General features: G+C 37.4%; 1 protein-coding gene and 1 pseudogene across 2 annotated transcripts in view; both read right to left on the bottom strand.

The window, feature by feature from the left end:
* Nucleotides 1-16,018, bottom strand: part of IPO11 (importin 11) — a 230,997-nt gene that overhangs the window by 78,709 nt on the left and 136,270 nt on the right. For both annotated transcript variants that reach the window (XM_069096384.1, XM_069096383.1), the window contains one exon: nt 7,563-7,676. In XM_069096384.1, coding sequence (XP_068952485.1) covers nt 7,563-7,676 — 114 coding nt within the window. The remainder of the gene's footprint in view (nt 1-7,562; nt 7,677-16,018) is intronic.
* On the bottom strand, nt 9,604-16,016 carry LOC138167545 (nucleolin pseudogene; annotated as a pseudogene).

The raw sequence follows: 16,018 nt of genomic DNA, 5'->3' as shown, positions 1-16,018 counted from the left end.
TGAGGTGACCTCTAATGCCTTGACTCTAAAGCTATGATATAAAAAGATACACACTTAAATTATCTGGAAGAAGGATAAGAGGAAATCATAATCATTGCTCTAGTAAAAAGCAGGTGAAAAAAAGCTAAGGAACTGGAAATGTTTCCTTTAAGGAGACTATGTGGGATCTTGGTCCTGCAGTGAGAGAACCTTGGAATATGATATCTGATGCTCACTACAAGTGAGACCTTTGCCCGTCTTATCCCTGACTGTCAGTACTTTCTGAGTGCCCTTCCAGCTAAATTTATATCTGTGATCCAAAAAAAAAAAAAACCCCACCATAAATCCATTATCAATCTACAAAAATTTCCCTGATGATTTTACTCTCTGGAATAATGCATGAAGTACAATGAATGCTCTCATTTTTAATTTCCATTAAGAAATGTAAATGACAAAAAAAAAAAAGTCAGAGACTTATCTAGCACAGACTCACTCTGTGTCAGATGATTCTGGCCTGCTTGTTCAGTACAAGTGTCACAGATGCCAAGTCTCCTTAAGAGTCTACCCATTATGGTGAATCTTTAATAAATTTTGCTTTTCTTTGGCTGAGAGAAGGCTTGAGTGGGATTCATTTGGCACGATCTGGCATGTTGTTATTTTGGGGTCTTGAGCACCCCTAACCTTAAATCTCATTATTTTGTGGTTGCTTGACCTCAACATCATAACCTCTGACCTGACTTATTGGTAATAGCCACATAACTGGCCTTTCTCCATGCCTTTGTCTCTCCAAGCCATTCCAGACAACTGCTGAATTGCTATTAAAACATAGATCTAGCAGGGGGCAGAATCAAGATGGCAGAGTCCAAGCAGGACCTGCTGCTGCAGCTTCCACCTTCCCCAATCAATGTAAAAAGGAGATTCTGAACAAACTTTGGAGCTGCAGAACCCACAAAATGACACAGAGCAGCTAACCTCCCACTGAGGACAGCCCAGCAGGCTGGCAGAAATCGGCCTGCGCAGCGCTCTAGGGGCAGAACACAGGCCCGCATGAGCCCGAGGTTTTAGCCCCAGGGTGGGTCTGACCAGCCCCGGGCTAGAGGGACTCCAGATCACTAGCAGCTGTGGCCGTTTCCAGACTTATCAACACATAGATGCAAAGGACAAAGTGAGAGGTCAGTGCAGTGTGGACTTTGGGACCCAGTAAGTGGGAGTGCGTGGCTTTGCCCTGGCAGCTTCAGCTCCTGGCCTGCAGAGTGTGTAGGGGAACCAAGCAAACAGTCTGAGGGGTAACCGCTCTTGCTTTAACCTGGTTGGATCTGGAATGCGATCTAGAGTGGAGATCCTGGGGTGTGTGTCCAGCTTGCCAGGTATGGAGGCCTCAGAGAGGGCACCCATCTAATACCTCCAGCAGCTGAGAAAACCTGAGCTTTTGGGAGGAAAGCTCCCCTGTCTGGTGGCAGAGACCTACTATGGCAAAAAGCCCAGGGGTCAAGTGACTGAGGGGGGACATGACTAGGCAAAGGAAACAAAGCAGACAGAAGATTCCACATTACACTCCTATTTTGGGGACAAAAAGGAGCAAAGCATGGAACAGCAGGAAGACAGTGAAGTCAGAACTCCTGCACCAAAAGCTTCAAAGGAAAATACAAGCTGGTTACAGGCCATAGAGGACCTTAAGAAGCAGATAAGAGAAGTGGAGGAAAAATTGGGAAGAGAAATGAGAACGATGCAAGAAAATTACGAAATGAGAGTCAACAGCCTGACTGAGGAAAATCACACTTTAAATAACAGACTAACTCAAATGGCAAAAGAGGCTCAAAAAGGCAATGAGAAGAATGCCTTAAAAAGCCAAATTTGCCAGATGGAAAAAGAATCTCAAAAGCTCAATGAGGAAAATCATTGCTTCAGAATTAGACTGGAGCAAAGGGAAGCTAATGACTTTATGAGAAATCAAGATGCTATTAAACAGATCCAAACAAATGAAAGAATAGAAGGCAATGTGAAATATCTCATGGGAAAAACCACTGACCTGGAAAACAGATCCAGGAGACATAATTTTAAAATTATTGGACTACCTGAAAGCCATGATCAAAGTAAGAACCTAGAAATCATACTCCAGGAAGTTCTCAAAGAAAACTGCCCTGATGTTTTAGAACCAGAGGTCAAATAGAGCTTGAAAGAATCCACTGATCACATCCTAAAAAACATCCCAAAAAGAAAACTCCTAGGAATATTACAGCCAGGTTCTGGAATTCCCAGATTAAGGAAAGAATATTACAAGCAGCCAGGAAGAAACAATTTGAATATTGTAGAAACACAATCAGGATGACCCAGGATCTGGGTTCTACACTGAGGGATCAAAGGGCTTGGAATATGATATTCCGGAGGTCAAAGGAGCTGGGATTAAAACCAAGAATCACCTGCCCAGCAAAACTTAGTATCATGTTTCAAGGGAAAATATGATCATTCAGTGGGATAGAGGACTTTCAAGCATTCTTGATGAAAATAACAGAGTTGAATACAAAATTTGACATTCAGATATAAGAAGCAAGAGAAACATGAGAAGGTAAACAGGGTAAAGAAATCATAAAGAACTTATCAAAGTTGAACTATTAACATTCCTACATGGAAAAACAATAATTGTAACTTATGAAACTTTTCTCAGTATGAAAATAGTGGAAGGGAACAGAAATATATATATATATATATATGTCTATATATGAGGGTATATGGGCATATGAATACATATGTGAATGTGTGTATATATGTTTACAGGTATACATAGATAGAGGGCACAGGACCAATTTAACAGGAAGGGATGATTCTTAAAAGGTGAAATTATGAGGTGAGAGAGGAATATAATGAGAGGAGATGGGGAGAGACAGATTGGGGTAAACTATCTCACATAGAAGAGGCAAGGTAAAATGTTTACAATGGAGGGGAAGAACAAGAAGGCAAAAGGGAATGGGTCAACCTTATTCCCACTGAATTTGGCTTGGGGAGGGAATGAAATATACACTAAATAGGGTATCTCACCCTACAGGAGAGTAGGGGGGGAAGGGGATAAGAGGGGGGATGTTGCAAGGGAGGGCAGGCTGGGGGGAGGGAAATTAGAAGCACCCACTTTTGAAAAGAGACAGGATCAAAGTAGAGAACAGAACAAGTGGGAGGTGGGATAGGAGGGAGGGAAATATAGTCAGTCTTTTACAATATATCTACTATGTTATTGTTTTTCATTAGCTACACATGTACAAACTATACTGAACTGCTTATCTTCCCCGTAAGGGTGGGTGACAAGGGAGGAAGGGATTGAATCTGGAATTCAAAGTTTTAAAATCAAATGTTTAAATATATACTTTTATTAATACTATTTTACATGTAATTGGGAAATAAGATATACAGGCACTAGGGCATAGAGATCCACCATGCCCTATTGGAAAAGTCAAAAGGGGTATGGGAGAAAATATGGGAGAGAGCAGATTGGAGGAAGGCATGTCCTGTGTTCTATGCTATTTATGTATCCTATGCTATTTTGGGGATGTGGGTAGGGGAAAAACAGGGAGAAAATTTGTAATGAATGATGTAAATCGGAAGTTAATAAAGCATTTGAAAAATGAAAAAAAAAATTTAAAAATAGATCTATGTTACTTTTCCTCATTCAAAAAAAAAAAGAAATGTAAATGACCTCTTACTATTAATCTCTTAAGAGTAACCTCTTATCAATATCCCCATGGACCCTGGAAAATCAGGAATTTAGTCTATAAGGAGACAATCATTTCTTTTAAGCAAACTAGCTTATACAAACACACTATCAGGGAAATTATAAAAGTTTTAGAAAACAAAACAATTTGAAACTAAATATGGTAATTCATCAAAGGCAACAAATTTCAAAATGGCTACATAATTGTAAACACTATCACAAAAGAACAACAACAAAAAAAAAAACATTGCTGCAGCTTTCAGCAACAGCTTGTCCACGGTAAAGGCCTGTGAAATAAGTTTTAAGAGAATATAATGGAGCACCTTTCTCCTCCTTGTGTCTACTTATATTCACAGACAACTTGAGACTAAAATACAAGTATATGATTAACAGCACTGCCCCAAACAATACTATTTTCAATAGTATAATTAATGCATTTGAAATGAAGCCTACTGAAAAGTTGAATCAATTGCCCAAGATGTAAACTGTATAATCAATGAGGATCTGAACTATTTTTTTTAATTTATTCTAAGAACCAATCAATATTAAGGGACAGATGTAATGATAACTATCTAATTTTGTCATATAATCTTAAATCTGGTATGTAGACAGTCATACAGTCTTAAAAAGATAAAATTAAATTTTAGGAAACACTCAAATAATGTTATTATATCATTGCAAATAATAAAAATTACAAAAAGGAGATAAAGTTTGTAGAGAAAAATCATAAGCACCATGAGAACAGAAACTGCCTTTAATTCATTTTATGAATATGAAGTATTGAAAAGGTAGGAGGCATTTTTTTTCAATATGAAATACGTATTTGTAATATTAAAGAAATATAGGAATCTTAGGATTCACTTTTGTCTGTCTCCTAGGTCTAGTTTGTGCATAGTCTGAATATAGTAGATGTTTTAAACCTATGAAATATTCACTTGAACAGGACTGTCGACTTAAGAAATCTATTAATTAGGTGACAGGTTCCTCCTAAGAAACTTTACACCTCAATTCAATGAATTTCAAAATCCAGGGATGTCATATGACCCCTATTTCTAAGAACAGTTAGTATTCAACATTCTTTACTGTGTATGTTTCAATTAAATACTAATAAAATGCAACAAACAGTGTATTATTATTTTCAACAAAACATTTTTATGAGAGATTAATTCAACACTCATGTTTTAAAAAAGCAGGTCACACAAACAACAAACCAAAAAAATTTACTAACAATTTTCTGCAATGTCCATTGGTCTCGACTACTTGATTTATGTTTTTATTCCTATCAGGTAGTTGATACAAATATTATTATCATCCCCATTTTAAAGATAAGCAAACTGAGGCCCAGAGAGATTCAGTGCCATGTTCACTATCATGCTATTAATAATTGATGCAGCTAGGATTTAAAGTCTGATATACTGAAACCAAGACCAATGTTCTTTGCAATAATGAAGTCTCATGCTGTGAAATGTTAAAAATAAATGTAAAAATTAGCTATTACACAAATTTAGAAGCATTTAGGTAATTTAAAACTAGTGAGAAAAAAAAACCTTTTCTTTTTGCAAACAAGGACTACCACTTTTACAAAGAAAGCACGGGCTTTTATTTATGCAGAATTTAAGCATGTGACACATTATGGCATTACTTTAAAATAATCAATAAAATTTTATTAAGCACCTACCATGTGCCAATTATGGTACCAAGCACCAGAAAAATATGCATAACTACATGAAAGCATGCATACATACATATATACATGCATACGTATACATTACCTTGCTTATTATAGTATGGAACTATACACATTCTATCTCTCCAGAAAAATCATAAGCACCATCAAGAACAGAAACTGTCCTAATTCATTTTATGAATATAACCTAAAGAATGTCATATGCTACAGAGTAAATACTAAATGCATCCTTATTAAAATGAATTATTCATTTTATTCAAGATGCAGTTTGAAATATTATAATATTATGAAATATAATGTTTTATCAGTTATTTTCCACTGAAATATATTGCCTAGGATACTTTTTATGTAGCTGTCACTTTCTTTGTTGCTGCAGTATAAAAAACAGGTCTGTGACAATTTTATATGTATTTTAGACATTTACTGGCTAGAAAACTTATCTGGAATGTGCATTGATTTTTACCTCTCTCATGAGAATCAATGGGAAAACTGAAATCTCCTTTAAAGTAAAGTTACATGAACCAAATATATTACACTAAGGAAGAGCTTGCTGGAATGTTGGTATCCCACACATAATCTCAATATTTTGGAAGTTTTTAAATGCTTTAGAATAACCAAAATGTAATCTTAGTGCTAAGTTAATGGTTTAATATTTAACTAAAAACAATTATGCATTATTTCACAATCAAGATATTTCTTTGCTACTTTTAAAAATGCTTAAGAAAAACTGGTTGCTATTTATATTTTTTAAGGTTAGATTCCTAATCTGTAAAACGAGAACAACAGTAGCACCTACATCACAGGCTTCCTGGGAGGATCAAATGAAATAACACAAGTAGAACACCTTACAAACCTTAAAGGACTATGTAAGTGCTGGTTATTATCACCACTGTTACTGTTATTAGGGGCATCTGGGTGGTAAAGTGGAAGGAGAGCTGAGCCTGGAATAAGGCAGGCTCATCTTCAGGAGTTCAAACCCATCCTGGGACACTTAAATGGCTGTGTGAACCTGGGCAAGTTATTTAACCCTGTTTGCCTCAGTTTCCTTATCTTTCAAATGAGCTGGAGAAGGAAGTGGCAAACTATTTCATTATTTTTGCTCCCCCCCAAAAAAAAGTGGAGTCACAAAGAGTTGGACAATCCTGAATGACAATAATCATCATTATTATCACACAAATTATCAATTAATTAATAAAAGCACAACATGCCTCTGGTTGGTGTGGGAAATCACCAGACCAGGTTGGTCCTCATGCAAAACACAAGATCCCACAGAGTTCCTTTTTGTGACATAGTACAGCTGTGTGGGGGACGATCCTAGTATTGCCCAGGACGACAACAGCTAACATTTACCTAAATAAATGTTAAAAACTTTAAGGTATAAAATACTTCAGTGTCTGCAAAACATTTCATAAACATTATCTCATCTGATCCTCCTAACATTCCTATAAAGTGCTATTAAGCCCATTTTATTATAAATGATGAAACTGAGGCTGAATGACTTGCTCGAGTTCAGTGACAAGGAGTGGGGAAACCCCATAATAAAAGGATTTGATCTGTGAAGTTTGGATTCAATCAAAGGGTCGCACTTGAGGACTTACAGTGTCACATGTGACCTTGAGGTCACAGGTTCCCCACCACTGACAAGAGAACAAAACTAAGAAACGATTTGAACTCAGGTCCTCCTGACTCCAGGGCCGGCGCTCTATTCACTGTGCTACCTAGCACCCCTATACCAAATCTTTAATGGCAAAGCTACCTAATGATGGTATCTATTTACAGATATCATGTAATATGATCATAGTTTAAGAATTCTTTAAATTTTATCCTTATTTGGCATATCTTGTGCTGAGGTGGCACTGGGGAGGGTCTCCATGGCTCTAAGTCCCAGATTCCTGTAAGGTCAGGTGACTTCTAAATTTAAGCCTAGTGGATGCTGAAGCCACTCTAGATTTGACTTCTCAGAATGGGGAAACTTCACTGCAAATTATCCCTCACAGCTAAGATTCAACTCCCTATCAGCAGTGAACACAAGAATTCAATTTACCTCCAAAGGTTTGTATATATAGTCTTAGTTACCAACAAACTTACTCTCATTTATTAGAATTTAAGAGTGAGAAGTTTTTGAACTACAAAATAACCTCATGAAATGTGGTTTCCATTTAACGTTTAAATTAAAATAAAAGCACTGATTCTTACCTCCTGGTTATATTTATGCGCCATCTGATTTAGAAGTGAAGAAAAAAAACTAGTATTTTGCAACAGAACTCGGCCCATGATTCCAAGATAAGCAGACATCACTACAGGATACCTCTGTGCAATTAAAAGAAAATATTAATAAATACTGTTTTAAAACATTAAATATAACTTTTTTGAGATCTAAAGAATCCATAAGGACTCAGAATTGCCCAATATTTTAAAATTTACATTTGTATTTCTACATTTCAGAGTATCAACAGCAAATATGTCCTTTGTGACTTATTACTTATCATGTACATTATAAGATTGAAACAAAGTATTAGTGTTTCAGAAAGATAACCCTGGAAGTTTAGTGGTTCCAAGACATTACAAGCTCCAAAAACTGAATTAGGACTACTTTCAAATTCTCTATTTCAGGATAACATTTGTGTAGAGGGGTTTGGCTCTTGTCCACATATAAAGGTTTCACAGCAGCCTCATTAGTCATAAAGCCCTAGCTGTCAAACAGACCCTGGTACACCTGGATGGATGGTGATTCTTATCAGCATGGGTTCTCTCTCACAACCTTCTCTACTTTCTAATCTTGTTCAATTCTTATGCATATTTTCTCAGAAATCCTCCCTAAAGGTCTGATTCAATTGGCTGGTGAATTTCCTTTCTGGTTTTTTTAAGTTTAGCATCTAGGTGATATTACTCATGTTGCTCATGAACTGTGATAATGTCCTTGCTATATGATCAGTCCACTATGTCTTTCAAGCAGTTTCTTGCATGCATCTTCGGTTAACACACTGAAACTTCCATATAGCTATCATTATTCTCTGAGTCATTTATAACTTTAATTCCCCTATTTCTATGCTTCTAGCATCACCAGGAAAATAACAGATATACAGACATAACATTTAGTGGCCATGAAGACTTTGAAATTATGAAAAACACTAAGTTTCCCATACACTACATGGCTATCTCATCTTACAATCTAATTATGGGCCAGCTCACTCACTGTCCATCTGAAGGGTTTGTTCAAGAGTCAGTTACTGGTAGATTAATTTAAGTGCTAGTCTAGCTGTTGTCACAGATTAAACAAAGATTAATTTTTTATTTAATTGTTTTCCTAGAGTCAATGCAGAAACAATCTCTTTCAAATTACAAAAGATTTCACTGCAAAGACATGGCAGTGTTTCCAAGGCTTGATGCTTAAGTATGATGTTATCTGTACAAGAATTTGATAAACATCACCACAAACACAAAAAAGTCTTTGGACTTTAGGCAGACCACAATCATCACAGAGATACTACCTTTGGTACACATATACAGGATGGCTCACTGAACAAAGTTATCTCTGTAATGGCATCTGCCACAGAGCTCATTAAGATTTTGATGTACAAATGGGAAACATCTTATTCAATTACATAGAGCTTTCAAAGCTGTACTTGGATAAGCAGAGTTCAAAAGCTTTCTTAAAATCCAAAACCATCACAAGGAAATATTTATAAAACCTTTCAAACATTTGTTTGACTACAGAAAACTGTCAGTAAACATTTGTTCTACTACAGAAAATTATCTATGAAACACTGCCTGTTTCTTCTGTTTGTTTTTAATTGACAATACCTTTGATACATAGAGAGATGAATAAACAGGCATTGAAACAGCTGCTTATCTTCTCTGTTATTCGCCCCCCCCCCCCACGCAGTTTAGATTCTTTTAATGTGTCCTAAGACAGGCTGCTAAAGCAGAAACCATTTTTTGCCATTTCTGCTAGGAACATTTGCCTTTTTTCTTTACAGCCAAAAAAGGGAGACAAAAATGAAATAAAAAACCACTACAAGCATTTGTAGGAAATGGTTTTGTACATGGGGTATAACATTATAAACTCAAGACAACTCATAGACAAAAAGGTAACCTCCCACAGCTCCCACCGATCTGCAAAAAGTTTCTCTGAAACATCCACCCAGTCAAAACCACTGAGCTATCTCACTTGAAATGACATTCAGGTTTGTCCACAATCTGCCCATCTGTCTAGGAATGTCCTTGGAAGGCTCCTTCACTGATTAGATGACAGAATAAAACTCCCAGAGTCCGGGCACATGACAGGGGAAGTGGGGAAGCTATTCAAACTTCATCTTTTTTCATTTTGACTTGTCTCCTTCTTCTCAGCTTCCTTGAAAACCTCCCTGGCCTCCAAAGCTTCCTCAGCCTCTGCATCTAAAGCCCCCTCGGCCTCCTCTGTTGCTTCTTTGTCCCCCGAAGCCTCCCTTTGCCACTGCCATGGCTACCCTCTCAGCCTCCAAAGCTAAAAGGCTTGGTCCAGTTCAGGGTTACTTGGTTTCCATGGATCTCCCCATCCTCCATGGCCTCTTTTGCAGCTTTGGCATCTTCCTCCAACTTGAAGTCCACAAAACCAAGCCCTTTAGAAGACCCTGTCTGTGACTATCCCGGTGCCCAGAGCCTTGAAATGAATCTTTCAATGTTTCTCCCAAAGTGTGTTCAGAAAGGCTTTTGAGGGGCAGCTAGGTAGTGCAGTGAGTAGAGCACCAACCATGGAGTAAGGAGGACCTGAGTTCAAATCCGCCTCTGACACTTTACACTTACTAGCTGTGTGACATTGGGTAAGTCACTTAACCCCAACTGCCCTACCTTCCCCCTCCAAAAAACAATAAATAAATAAAAATAGCAACGAGAAAGGCCTTTGACAAAGTTTTGTATGACTGGTTTATTGGGGCTGTGTTGGCAACCTTTTGTCCCTTCAGCATCCAGTTGGCCTGGCCTTCAACCTCTATATTGTTACAAGAATCCAAAGCTTTCAGTGTGCAAGAACTGATTTTGAAAATCTTAGTCATTCTCAGCAACGCAAGGACCTAAAATAATTCCAAAGGACAGTCAATGGAAAATGCCAACTACATCCACAGAAAGAACTATATGAAGTCAGAATGCAGAACAAAGAAGACTATTTTCTGTTTTGTTTTATTTTGTTATTTTTTCCTTTCTCTAGGTTTTTCCTATCCGTTATAATTCTTCAATGCAACATGACTAATGTGAAAATATGTTTAATAGGAATGTATGGATAGAGCCCATATCAGATTGCAAACCATCTTGGGGAGGAAAGGGAGAGGGAAAGAAAATTGAAAACTTATGGAAATGAATGTTGAAAACTAAAAATAAATAATTATTAAAAAAATAATTCAAAGCTTCTTTTGTAACTTTCACAGAGGCAAATTCAATGAATGTGTACCCTTTGGGTCGGCCTTGATTGCTCTGGGGCAAGCTGATGGAAGTGGCCTTCTCAAACACTTCCTGCAGGCTCTCCTCAGTGGCACTAGAGGTCAGGTTATTGAGCACTAGGGACTTGGAGTCTGACAGCTTGCTGTGACTCCCACCCCAGGAATTATTCTCTTGTCCTTGACTCTTCTCCCTTATGTAGTCCAGAATGAGTGCACAGCCACCAATCTCAGTGCCCTGCTTCTCTTCCAAGGCTTTGTCCACATCTGCTTCAGTATTAAATTCAATGTAGGCAATTCTTTTAAGGCTCTTATTCTTGATCTGGGCCTCAACAGCATCTTCAAACACTTCCTTGAGTTCCTCTTGAGATACTTTACACAGCAGATTCTTGATGAAGAGTGTCCTTTCATCTCAGCCTTTCTTGTTTTCTTTTGCTTTTTCCAGCTTAATTTCAGGGACAAGCACTTTGGAGCCACTGAGTACCAGAGCTGTGGCATCTTCCTCTGAGTTGAAGTCTTCAGCATATTCAAATTCCACATAGCCAAACTTCCTGGTGGCACCAATGCGGATGTCAACAACATTAAGGTCTTTCTTTGCAAAGAAATTTGTGAGGCCAGTTTTGAACTCAGGAGTGGTTTTGTTGAAGTTTGAAATTTGTAGACACGTCTGCATCCAGTTTCTGTTTCTTGGCTTCAGGCGCTTTCTGTTTGCCCATTTCCTTTTTCCTCTTTCCAGGTTCTTCTTTCACAGGCACTTCCTCTTCCTCCCCCTCATCAGCTTCACCTTCATCATCTTCCTCTCCTCCTCCTCCTGATTCCTTGGCCTTCCCAGGTTTCCCCACAGCAGCTTTCAGGGCAGCAGCTTTCCATTTGGCAGGTGTGGTGTTCCTGGCTTCTTCTTCAGAATCATCCTCATCTTCTTTATCTTCATCACTGTCCTCCTCTCCCCCTTGTCTTGTTTGGTGGGAGTTGCTCCCATCTTTGAGGCTTTGGAAAGCTTAAATTTTTCATCCTCCTCATCTTCAGACTCACTGTCCTCCTCTTGACCTTCTTGGTGGGGGCTGGGGTGGAGTCATGGCTGTTTTTGTGGCTGGAGTGATGGCAGTGACTGCTTTATTTGTTGGTGATGCCTTCTTTGCTGGTGTGGCCACAGCCTTTCTACCCTTCTTCTGAGGGACTACAACCTCTTATCCACTGCTTTCTTCTTCATCTTCAGACATAACTTCATCTTCACTGTCTTGTTCCTCCTTTGGAGGAGAGGTCGTTTTCTTTGGCTCACCTTGAATTTTTGCTGCCTTCACCACTTGGCAGCCCATGACGAGGGTGCAGAGGGTGCAAAGGGTGCAGATCCCTCAGTAGAGTTCCAGGCAATGTAGGGGGCAGCACAGAGGACAGGCAGGAGTCTACTTTGCTGGCCAAGACTGAGAGGAAAAGACTGAGCCTGCCCCTTCAATGCAACTCTCAGTTGTATTTTTACAAGAACCTTCTTGTGATCTTTTGGAATTTCTTACTTTGAGATATTTTTGAGAATCAATCTTTTGGTCACATGATGACATTTTATTTAACCAAACTTGATATTAAGTGCCATTAACACTTTTTAACATAATACACTACTAGGTACTGAGATGGTAGATTCTAAATGTGGTAGACCCACTGTTGCTACTGACAAGAACAGGGCATTAGAAAAATACCAGAAGATCCATTCCACTTCACCTGTTTCTTGCCTTCCTTCTAGTCTCACATATACAAATAAACTCTGGACAATCAGGTTTTGCTTTATCTCACTCCAAAGTTATCTTCTCTCAGATTTCTTTTTTATTTTGTCAAACATCTATTATTTTCTTCAACAATATACTACAGGTGGAGTTGTACTGTAAAAGACTTTTGCCCTCAGTTGCCCCATCTCCATGATTAACAAGAATATTAAATATCTGCCAATTAATTTGGTTTCTAGCTTCTTTCAGGCTGTGGCAAAAGTTTGGTACTGTTGAATTTATTAAAGACACAATGTTTTTACTGTGGTCCATTGCTCACAGTTAAAAATTTATTTCAACAAGTCATTTTGAAGCTAATCCAATTAAAAAGTATTACTGTTTTCTTAATTCCATATTTATTGTCAAAAATATATTAAAAAATAATAACTGCACAAGTGAGGAATAACTAATAGACAATCATAGTGCTCCATTACTTCTCTTTAATGTCAGGAGAGAGCAATATAGCTTTCCATTAAGATGTTTGAAGCAGAGGATTTTGCACCACACAGTTATTGAGAGTACATAGAAATGAGTTGCATGGGATGGGCAGGCCTCCTGTGGCAGATGTGGATGGTTCGTAACTAATATCACTGGCACGAATTCAATGAAATCACAAATTCCTTTGATTAATGACTATTAATCATGATAATAAGTGACTTTAATATGGTAATTCTAAGGTTTGGAAAATTTTTCATATACATTAATCTATTTAATGCACGCAGGATCACTCAAAGGTAAATACTACAGGTGTTATGCCCTTTTTACAAATAAGAAAACAGACTCAGGTTAAGTGCTATGCTAGTGGGTATCAGAAGAAAGTTTCAGAGTAGGGCTGCTTCTGATTCCAAATCCAGTCTTTTCCCACTACAACATACTATTATAAATGAATAAGTATCTGTCAGATTGCACAAAGACAGCAGTTCTGTAAATAACTAATGATTAACTTTTTAATTTTAATTCTAAGTCACATTTTCCAAAAAAGTTTTCAACAACTCTTGGGTCTATTTTTAAAATAATGTCAAAACTTATTAAAATATAGTTTGGAGGATATCATCAAATTCTTCATGGAAATTTTCCACTTAATTCACAATAAATGGTGGTGCATATTCTGAAATTACATTTATGATGGTCATATTTACAGTCATCATAAACATGATTAAGTACCCAATGAAATGTCTCTTGATTCCTTCTGTTGCATTAGAAAAATCACTTTGCCAACTTCCACATCAGCATCTCTAAGGAAAGCCTGCATGTGTACAAGCTTTCCTTTTAAACTGAAACTTCTATTCATTTTTTGATTTCACATATAGTATGAAGATGCTTAAGTTATGTGCTACCTCATTAGTCACTGGACAAACACCACACAATGGGAGTATTAACAACTAAATTAATATTTTCTCAGTGATTATGAGCAGTCTCAATATATTTCAAGTGTTTCACAAACATTATTTTGTCTCTGCCTTGTTAAGAGATTACTGCTGTAGAGAGGCAAAATAGACTAGAGCTGGCCTCAAAGCCAGAAACACCTGGGTTCAAGTCCTGTACTTGACATATACAGGATATATGACCCTGGCCAAGTCACTTAACCTCTCAGTTACTCTAGGCAACTCTCTAAGATTTCCCAGAGAAGAAGAGAAGGTGGAAACCCACACTGGTAAAGGAAGTTTCCTATGCCAATGAAATCACCTGTCCAATACCTATCACCATCCTTCTCTCTCCTCAAAGACAAATCATTTACAGTTAGCTAGACTGTTACTCGGACAACAAACACAAGCTGAGAGATCTCCTACTAGAAGACTGACACAAATTGATGCAGAGTAAACTGAGGAGTACTAGGAAAATAATATGCATAATGAATACAATGATGTAAATAAAAACAACAACGAAAAGGCTGCTAAACTATCATTATTTGAAATGACCAGCCCTGATCTTGAAGAGAAGATAACTAAACTTGCGTCTTCTGCGGGTGGCAAGGAAATGGAGAAGACACAACTACAAGGTAAGGAATATGGTATAAACTTTTGCTAATGGTCAGATTTGCTTTACTGTTTACTATTATTATGAGCGAGAATCCAGTGATGGGTTCTGGGAAAGTATAACAAGATGATAGGGTTTTGTTTTTTTTAAAAAGGAAAAACATGAATTCCCAAGTCTTCAGATGCCAGTTTTTAAGATTCTTCTCTACTACTACAAGAAAACTCTTCCACAGGAATACAGAAATATTGATTTGGAGGTAGAAGAACGCTTTAGGCATCACTAAGACGAACACCCCTATTTTGTAGATGAAGAAACTGAGGCATGAGATTAAATGACCTGCCCACAGGCAAAGAACTAACAAGTGTCGGAGGCAGGATTTGAATCCAGGTTTTTCTGACTTCAAGTCCAAGACTCTATATATCATTAGATATAAATAAATACATAAATATGTAGATAAAGATTATAGATATCAATAAAACCTAACTATACACCATGTGCTCTATTAATGCAAAAATTCTTAGAAGTGAAAAGTAAAAGACTAATTTAACATGCATGCTTTACAAAGAGTAGAGAATAGTGAATTTCTATTTTTATTATTTCTAATATGGTTATACTACTTCAAAGACCATGAACAGTTTCTATTGATTGATTGGAGTGCTGGGGAAATAAAATAAAGCATCTGTTCCCATTTGTCACTACCATAGGGTATGTACAATACTGAATCTCTTCCCTTTCCTCACATGCTATCAAAATTTATTACAGAGGGAAGATTCTCTATATCACTATGAAAGTAGGGCAATGATGTAGAAATTTGTATCCAGAGGGGTTCCATGAAGAATTAAATGGGACCTAGTACTTGATAAACAATCCTTCTGTAAGGTTACCAGGCACCAGTGTAAAGGAAACAAACATGTTTTACCCTAGCATTCCTTGAAGAGGAGAGGTCTATAGGGGCAATAAGGTTTTGGGGAATGAAGAGCTGCTGATATAAGTGGACCCACTCTATGCTAATGAGGCATTTATCTGACATATCTTCCCTTCTTCTCTCCACCAAAATAAACTAACAAACAAAAATCAACCTGGGGAGAAGTATAGTACTCTTTCATTAGTCCCCAAGATAATCGAGTAACATATACATTAAAGGGTTAGCAGCCATTTTTCTATAACTTAAAACTGAATAAAGAGGGTAAATATTGGTGATAAAATCGTCTAGGACAGATGGGTCAAACATGAGGCCCTCAACACTCCAAATGAGTGTTAATTGTAGATTTAAATTAAATGTAGATTAAATTGTAATTGGGAAATATCTTACAAAATAAAAATAAAATAAAACATAGAAAATATTAATATGTGGTTTTCTAAGTCAATTAGAGGCCCTCAAGGATTCTGATATACTACTGAATGGCTCCCATTTCTATGCTTCTTATCTCCTTGACTCTTCCCTCTGCCCCCCAAAAGTCTCTCCTCTAAAGATAAAACCAAGAATCCAAAACTAACCATAAAGAAAAGT

Source organism: Petaurus breviceps, unplaced genomic scaffold (genome assembly GCF_028583685.1).
Source record: "Petaurus breviceps papuanus isolate PSGF00001 unplaced genomic scaffold, PetGlider_PUasm1.0 229, whole genome shotgun sequence".
Classification (NCBI taxonomy): Eukaryota; Metazoa; Chordata; class Mammalia; order Diprotodontia; family Petauridae; genus Petaurus; species Petaurus breviceps.
The sequence above is the reverse complement of the archived record's forward strand: the minus strand, read 5'-3'. Positions and strand labels throughout refer to the sequence as shown.